This window comes from Chiloscyllium plagiosum, unplaced genomic scaffold (assembly GCF_004010195.1).
Source record: "Chiloscyllium plagiosum isolate BGI_BamShark_2017 unplaced genomic scaffold, ASM401019v2 scaf_5918, whole genome shotgun sequence".
NCBI classification, from domain to species: domain Eukaryota; kingdom Metazoa; phylum Chordata; class Chondrichthyes; order Orectolobiformes; family Hemiscylliidae; genus Chiloscyllium; species Chiloscyllium plagiosum.
In genome coordinates this window covers 9,737-18,345 of record NW_025213132.1, presented here as the reverse complement: position 1 = coordinate 18,345, position 8,609 = coordinate 9,737, and the positions used below count along the sequence as shown (strand labels likewise).

At 44.4% G+C, this 8,609-nt stretch overlaps 1 protein-coding gene across 1 annotated transcript; it reads right to left on the bottom strand.

Moving 5' to 3' along the window:
• Positions 1–785: 785 nt before the first annotated feature.
• LOC122547550 (zona pellucida sperm-binding protein 4-like) lies at positions 786–8,265 on the bottom strand. Its single transcript, XM_043686167.1, has 9 exons — positions 7,966–8,265; positions 5,005–5,183; positions 4,834–4,931; positions 4,617–4,750; positions 4,335–4,524; positions 3,358–3,505; positions 3,170–3,242; positions 1,037–1,144; positions 786–951 (listed from the first exon to the last, which is right to left on the bottom strand). Exons 1-9 carry the CDS (start codon positions 8,168–8,170, stop codon positions 815–817), a joined length of 1,272 nt encoding a protein of 423 aa, XP_043542102.1. The 5' UTR covers positions 8,171–8,265; the 3' UTR covers positions 786–814.
• Between the last annotated feature and the right edge of the window lie 344 nt (positions 8,266–8,609).

Sequence of the window (8,609 nt, the reverse complement as noted above, 5' to 3'; positions counted from 1 at the left end):
ATTTTACACCTAGATTGCAGAGTAGAATGAATGAAGGGTAGCAAAGGTAGGGAGTCCTTAAGAAGTGAGCCCAAAGCTAGTCTATGCTAATAAAGGCTTTTCAGGCTACACTAGACATGGTCAGAAGTTGGACTTCCTGCTGAAAAAAAGTCAGTGCTCCAAAAACTTAGTGATTAAAGTAAACCTGTTGGACTATAAATTTGGTGTCATATGACTTACCTTGTCCAATACCAGCACCTCCACATATACACTAGGCTTGTCAGGGAGCAAGATCAATCTCAAATGAGACTCCTAGATACAAATCACAATGGCTGTATACACTGAGGGGGATGGAGGAAGTGGTCAAAGATTAGTGTGGAGCTCAATGGTAATTGAGGGCATAGCAGTAGAGTCAGAAAGTTAAGGTAGATCAATAAGGTGTTGGGGTGGGGAGAAGCACATTTGGGTAATTTAGCAATTTAAGATTTAACTGAAATGGAACTGTTATTGTGGATAGATTCTGAGGAGTGGCTGAAGGGTTCAGGACAAGCAAGAATGATATCAAGTGGCAGATTAGGCCTGACAATGCAACACATTCAAATGCAAGCTGAAAAATCAATTAGCTGGATGCAAGTTTGGAAAACTCAGTTCAAATAACTAATCCAAGCTGACTGAAGGTGTTAATGTTTAGAATTAAAACTGGAATAGAATGTTTTAATATCTAATTTAGAGATATAGTTTCAGCCCATCCCTCACCAACAGGATTTGCTGATTGCTTTGACAGTTCATAAAGGACTCAGAACACATTTCCCCATCAGATTTATTTGTTCAGGGTTTACAATTTGTCACATGGAGAAACAGCAACAGCTCTTGGTCTCATGTACATTGCAACCATCACTACCAGCAGGGATAGAGACACCATCAGGAGGCCAATAGCTGCTCCATGCAGAACCCAAGGGGTCCCAGCAACATCTATGGAGAGAGAGAGAAAAAGAGATCAGAGGATGGTTTCTTTAGCTGGAGGTCACAGGTGACCTATTGCAGAGACTTCACTCACCATTTGCTTCAAGTTGTTTCTTTGCAGTGTAACCGCTCCCTCCCAGGAAGATTGGGCCAGGTGCATTCACTACTGTCCCCTCATGGTCATGGGTACTCCTGCGCTGCCCTGTTGGAGACAAAGATTAGACTGTTCTGACCCAAGCTAGAGTTAGTATGAGAGCTTGCTCTAAGATCAAAAAATGTGGAGAACCATCTGTACTTCATCAAGCTCTGCAACAGGTAGCAGTTAGCAAATGCTTACCTACCCCCTCCAATTGGAATTTAGTGAAAAAACCTGATACTGGCAGGGTTAAGTTGCTGATTTCAGTCAGACTGCACAGGACTCCAAACAAGAAATTCAGCCATTGATGTTGAGAAAACCCCTTTTAGTAATTATGACAAGTGACAGACTTGTACATAACCATTGTTAAATTAACATTGGTGTTAGGGAATGTTAAGTAATGTTTGTGTTCAGCACCAATTTGTTCTAATTGGGAGGTTTAATTTAGTAAACATTAATAGGCAAAGCTAGCTTTTATTCATAATTCCATGCTGGGAGCTTGTTCAAGCTCATGTTCAACTTTGTGAAGGATCAAGTTCTTGCCAGATGGTTACATCTCCAATGGGATTCCTCAGATCAGTAGCATGCATTCCTATTTGTGACAATTAAATGCAGGCCTGTTTATTTATGGGTATTGAAGGGGACAAGTCAGTGCTCAGATGGTTAATGTTGCCTTTGTACATATAGCAGGATCAGGCCTCAGTTATTAGAAACTCCTTAACAAGTGAGTTACTCAAAAATCTAATCTGAACATTGCTTCAGAGGGACTGAACAGGAGGACATTCAGCAGCCCCTCAGCCTATTCTACCATTTGACAACTTGGTGGCTGATTGAATGGAGTGGAGTCACTGCTTCAGAGGGACTGAACAGGAGGACATTCAGCCCCTCAGCCTATTCTACCAGTTGACAACTTGGTGGCTGATTGAATGGAGTGGAGTCACTATCCAATCCATGATGGCACATGGGCACTCCTGGCTGGCCAGCATTTGTTACCCATCCCTAGTTGGCAAAACAGTGATGTGAGCTGCTGTAGTCCATCATGCCCAGAACTGAACATGGAGGAAATCTTGACCTTCAGAATTCATTTTTATTCTGAACCTAGCTCTTGTCTGAAAGAATCCTTCAGCAGCCTCCTTTTCAGACCCCACCCAGCCTTGGAGCCACTATGATAATCTCATTCTAACTTTTCAGGAGAGGCTCAACTATTTTTGGTCACTCGATCCTAGGAGTCAGTAGGAAGTTTGACCTGTTTCTATAGTGTCTAGAAAGTTGATCACCTAGACTATATTCTGGATCAGTGGTGCTGGAAGACTATATTGTTGGTTTGAAGACCTGGTGGGAAAGCTCCTGTACATTCAAATAGTTGCTCTACCTGCAAACCAACCATGGTCCATAGGAGACAGATCCTGTCACTGCTGTTATTTCTTGACAAAAACATCAGTTCTACTCCTCCTGCTAAAGGAGGATAGCTCATTTTGCAGTGCTCTACTTAATTCTTACCCACTTGACATTACATCCTTTTGTAAGTGGAAAGTTCAGAGAATGTGGCCATCTCAGGCTGGGCCAGAATTTCTCATTAATCCTAGTGGTCTAGAGTCAAACAAGGAGAGACATCCTTCAAGAGGAGTTTTTTTTGAAAAAACAAAGTTGACAGCAGTTAGATGGTCACCATTAGGGAGCTTTTTATTCTAGCTACTCCTTGAATTCCAGTTTCATTACTGTTGAGATTAGAACATTAGCCTAGAGTTCTGAATTGCTAGGCCAGTGAATTACCAGCCACCATTTCTCTCTTCACACCTTTTACCCAACTCAAATTTAGCTATTGCACATTTCACCTGAAATGGAGGAGTCAAGGGATTTAATGAACTGAATCCCAACATCTACTTTGTGCTAGCTTAGATGACCAATTCATGCTTTGTGTTTTAAAAAGGCCCTTTTCCTATATTACACCCCTGCACTGGGAAGTTTGATAAGCTTTATTGGGGCACCTTCAGGTCATATGACATCTACATGCCATCTTGAACCATAGCTCATTACATTCTCAAAGGCCAAACACCATTTGTCTTCAAATAAAAAACACAAGGAACTCACTTGGACCACATCTGGGTGTACAGTCATCCAGAGCAGAGGGAGAGCAAACCTCAGCACTGCAGTGCAAGTAAACCTAGAAAGAAGGAGAGACTTTAGAGGAGCTTCCCATAGATCAACAGCCAGGTTATAGTACAGAGACCCCACAAGAGGATTTCATGAGCTTGGCCTCATTCCTTCCATTTGGTTACCTGTCCAGAGAGGGGCTGCTCAGACACTCCATCCAAGAAAACAAACGTCTTCACTTCAAACCGCTTGTGATGGGTTGGGAACTGCAGGCCAGAAGAGACACCTACTGGGTGTAGGAGGGTCAGATAGTCATCACCTTCATAGGGACACCTGAAACAGGAAGGTGTAGTCACTGACAGGAGTGATTGATCCACTGCAATACCATCTTGGTAATGTTAGTCAGCAGCAACCAAGACTAGAGTGAAGCTTTTGAAAGGCAGAGTTTTCCCTTGTTCTAACCCAGTTGGTTCTTCTGGGCGAAGAACGTGGACTCAAGATGTTTTAAATGGAAATTCTGAACTAAGAATTGTTACAACTTATGTCCTGATGCATGAGTCAGGTGAAAAGATGTGAAGTGAGTGCTCCAAATGACCCCAATGTTAATAATTAAGGTACATTGGACTAGTCATTCCAGAGTACAGGCTTAGCTAGCTATAAGGGCCTCTAGGTGGCAGTGGTAGTGTCCTTACTACTTGGATGGTGGTCAGCATCCAAGTTGCAGCTGTGCAGAGTGGGGCAGGATTGTTACTTGGACAAAGTGAAATTAAAACTACAAGGAACTGCAAAGGATCTCAGGTTACAGACAAATTGAGTTTCTCCAGTGTCTATTGTTCCTGGCCTTTATTGGAATAGACAGCAAGTTGAACTGTTCTTGCACTATACATGCATTCCAGGAGATCACATTAGCAATTGCTAGGTTTTAAAAATGTGACCCAATTTAGTGCAAAGTTTTGCTGTTGCTGATCTACTGCAATTCTGCCACTATTAAGCAGGCTAATACTTAGAGATTAGCTCATTACTCAAACTGTATCAATTGCTTTAATGTAAGCTGCTTTGACAGAGGCCATAGAAACATTTACCCAGTAACCCTGACAGGGAGTAGCATGATGTTTGTGTCTGATGAACTGAAGCCATTACCCTATCTATTCAAAGTCCTTACCCATCCACCAGGAGACTCCACTGCACCTCGTGGTCAGGGGCTGGCACAGGGGTTGCCCAGCAGTCACGCAATCTCAGGACTATCATTGGGTCAGTGCGATCCTTCACACGAACCTCAACAAACACCGACTCCTGAAGGATTCTCTGAATGGGGTAGTCACTGTCCCTGTACCACCAGCTGTAGCTGCCATCTAACAGACAAATATAAAAGGAGAACAAACCAAAACAGTCACTCCCCTGAAGGGATACAATTCCCAGTGCTCCTATACTAGGGCAGCACTACCTGTTGCTATTCGCAGCTCCAGCCGCAGGATCCCATCTTCAGAAGCAGCTAGTGGTGGAGGCAGGGTGTAAACTGAGACATTGATTTGTAAGCCTGCCTCATGCTCCCCCTTGTACTTGCACTGGATGTGCAGGCTGTCGAGACACAGAAATAGGTGGTGGAGTTGCAGTCAGTAACACTTGCCCCTCCATACCAACAAATCCCACTGCCCTCTCACCTGAAGGTGCTGTCCCGGGTTATTGAGCCCAGTAGCCCCGTCTGAATCATCCTCTTCCCCAAGACATCCATTTCATACACAAAGCTCCCATTCTCCTCCTGCAAGGGAAGACTGTTTAATAGGGAGCTGGCCCATTCAGAGGGACAGAATGCTGGAGCCTCCAATACTCACTCGCTGGATTGCGCCACAAGAGGTAATTGGGAAACGGAAGGCTACAAGTTCTGCTGTGATGAGCTTAGGCCTGCACTCAGCTTCATGTCCATCCTTCACGTACAGAGATGACAGGTTGAGGGCAGGACGGGTCAGGTTCCTGGTGATTGCTACAATGAACTGGCCATCTGCTGTGCACACTGCAGTGAAATACAATGCAAGTTAGGAGAATAAATCTGTTCAAATTCAAGCTGGTAGTCTCACTGAACAAAGAATACGTTAAAGGGGATTCTATGTGATAAAATTTACATATCTGGAAAGATATGACTATTGGGGATAGTGACAATTTCAGTCATGTTGACTAAGTTTTTTTGAAGAGGTGGCAAAGATTAAAGGCAGAGTGGCAGATGTTGTCTGTACAGACAGCTGGATTCTGCATGATAGACTGGTTAGCAAAGTTAGATTACATGGGATCCAGTGCAGCTAGCCAATTGGATACTAAATTAGCTTGAAAGGAGAGACAGGGTATGTTTTTCAGACAAGGTGGTGATCAGTGCAGGGTCCACTGCTTTTTGTCATTGATATAATTAATCCAGACATGCATATATGAGACTTGGGTTTGACACCAGAAGAGTGCCATGGATAGTGAAGATTCCCCTCAATACAACAGAACCTTGATCTCATTGACCAAGGATAGAGAAGTGATGTTTAATTTAATAAAGCATGATGCTGCATTTTTGCAAGACAAATGAGGGCAGTAAGCAGTAGAGTATTGTCAAACAGACCTAGGATGCAGGTACACCGTTCCTTGAAATGCATCACAGGTAGACAGGGTGGCATTTGGTAGGCTTGCCTTCAGACAACATTGAGTAGGGAGTTAGGATGCCATGTTTGACTGTATAGGATTGGTGAGGCTACTTTTGGAACATGCATACAATTCTGGTCATTCTTCTGTAGGAAGGATTAGTCAGTCTTCAAAAGGTTCAGAAGAGATTCTGAAAGGTGTTACATCAAAAAGAGGGAGGCTTTACCTTTTATAAAGTCAGAGGGGCATCAATAAGGTGATTAGTCAAGGTTGGTGTCCAAAACTAGAGGGACTAGGCCTAAGCAGAGGGCAAAGGCTTAAAAAGGGACTGGAGGTAGTTTTTTCATGCAGAGGGCATTGTGCAAGCTCGAGGGGAAGTAATAGCTGTACCCACCTCCACAACATTTAACTGCCATCCGAATGGCAGTATGAGGAAAGGGTTTAGAGGGATACAGGCCAGATTGATCAGTGCAGGGTCCACTGCTTTTTGTCATTGATATAATTAATCCAGACATGCATATATGAGACTTGGGTTTGACACCAGAAGAGTGCCATGGACAGTGAAGATTCCCCTCAATACAACAGAACCTTGATCTCATTGACCAAGGATAGAGAAGTGATGTTTAATTTAATAAAGCATGATGCTGCATTTTTGCAAGACAAATGAGGGCAGTAAGCAGTAGAGTATTGTCAAACAGACCTAGGATGCAGGTACACCGTTCCTTGAAATGCATCACAGGTAGACAGGGTGGCATTTGGTAGGCTTGCCTTCAGACAACATTGAGTAGGGAGTTAGGATGCCATGTTTGACTTTATAGGATTGGTGAGGCTACTTTTGGAACATGCATACAATTCTGGTCATTCTTCTGTAGGAAGGATTTGTTAGTCTTCAAAAGGTTCAGAAGAGATTCTGAAGGGTGTTACATCAAAGAGGGAGACTTTAGCTTTATAAAGTCAGGGGCATCAATAAGGTGATTAGTCAAGGTTGGTGTCCAAAACTAGAGGGCCTAGGTCTAAGCTGAGGGCAAAGGCTTAAAAAAGGACTGGAGGTAGCTTTTTCATGCAGAGGGCATTGTGCAAGCTCGAGGGGAAGTAATAACTGTACCCACCTCCACAACATTTAACTGCCATCCATATGGCAGTATGATGAAAGGGTTTAGAGGCCAAATTGCAATGTCAGGTTGGACAAGTTGGGCCATGCTGTATGACAATCTAAAATGAAACATTGTACACAACTGGGCACAGCACACCATATGGAGTCATACATACAGCACAAAAAAGTTTGGTCCAACTTGGACATGCTGACTAGATAGCCCAAACCAATCCAGCCCCACCTGCCAGCACCCAACATATCCCTTCAAACCCTTTCTATTCATGACCCATACAAATGCCTTTAAAAGGCATAAAAATTGTACTAGCCCACACCATTTCCTCTGGCAGCTCATTCCACACACCACCTTGAGAGAAAATGGTGCCCCTTAGGTTCCATCTTTCCCCTCACCCTAAACTTATGCCCTCCAATTCAGGACTCCCCAACCCCAGGGAGGAGACTGCCTACTTACCCTATCCATACCCCTTCTGATTTTGTAAACCTCTACAAGGTCACCTTCTTCAGAGGGTGTGGGGATAATCTAATCCAAATTAGAAAGTTTACTGTTGTCACATGTAAGATATGACAGCACACTATCCAGGCAAACCATTATAAATATATGATGGAAAGGGAACAGAATGCAAGTAAAACAGCTGTAGAGAGAAAGATTAATTTGAGTGAGGAGCTAGCACCTAACAGTATTTCTAACCTTCCCCCTTTCCCCCACCCCTCCCCAAAAGCAGAGAGCTGGGGTACAAAAGGCAAACAAGACACCTCCACAGCTAAGAAAGGTAGTATAACACCAAACTCACTAAGTTTTAAACTAACCATTATGCCAGGACAGAATGCGTGATCAATACTCAGCTTTTCGTTACATTGAAATAATGGGAACCCTTTAGTTATTTCTTCATCTCCAGGAACTCCTCGCTCACCCACTCAAACATCCCTTTTCCATGAAACAGTAAGGCTGAGTGTAACAAATCCCGGATTATTTCTTCAGCATTAGGTTGCTTTGTTCACAATTCCCGAACCCCACACACGGCCATTCGGGGTGGGCTCCGCTCCGGGAGGAGGCTGGGCTGCTTACCTGGGCTGTCTCTCAGGTTGTAGAAACAGGATTGCCCACTGAGACTCGGGGACTGAAAGCAGCAGCCCTGCTTGATGCACTCAGTGCTGTTGATAGTGGCCAGGCCACACGGCAGCCTCCAGCCCGGCTCCGGAGGACACACAGCAGAGACCAGGAAGGGCCGAGCGGCCCAAAGGTACAGACACCAAACCAACCAATGTCCCATCGCGCTGCCTGAATCTGTGCCCGCCCCTGAGCACCAACCCGCTTTATAGCCGCTAATTAGCTCCTGGCCACGGGTTTCTCGTGTTGAAGAGGCTTTAACTGTCACTGATCCTCATTAAGGATTAGGGCGAGATTCCAGCTACAATTACATCTTCACAACTGACGCTGCGTTCCACTGAGCCCAAGATTGTATTTTGTTCCAGAATCGGTTCTGCGTGGATATGGAAGTAGGAAACAAGAGTCAGAGAATTATGACGGTGCAGAGGAGGACATTCGGCCCATCAGCAGCCCTGTTCTCCAGTACTAACCTGCTGCCTCTCCCCACACACTATTTCCATCCAGATAACCCCCAAAGTCCCTCCTGAATGCCTGAACTGAATCTGCCTCCCCCACGTTTCCAGGCAGTACATACCCTCCCCTAACTACTGACTGGGTGAAAG

Bases quoted from the DNA above. Each gene is read 5' to 3' on its own strand.
- LOC122547550 (XM_043686167.1), bottom strand. From the start codon at position 8,170: ATGGGACATTGGTTGGTTTGGTGTCTGTACCTTTGGGCCGCTCGGCCC. The intron at 4,932-5,004 runs GTGAGTATTGGA...CTTCCCTTGCAG, and splicing joins CTTGTGGCGCAATCCAGCGA to GAGGAGAATGGGAGCTTTGT. The intron at 1,145-3,169 runs GTGAGTTCCTTG...TGTCTCCAACAG, and splicing joins TACACCCAGATGTGGTCCAA to GGCAGCGCAGGAGTACCCAT.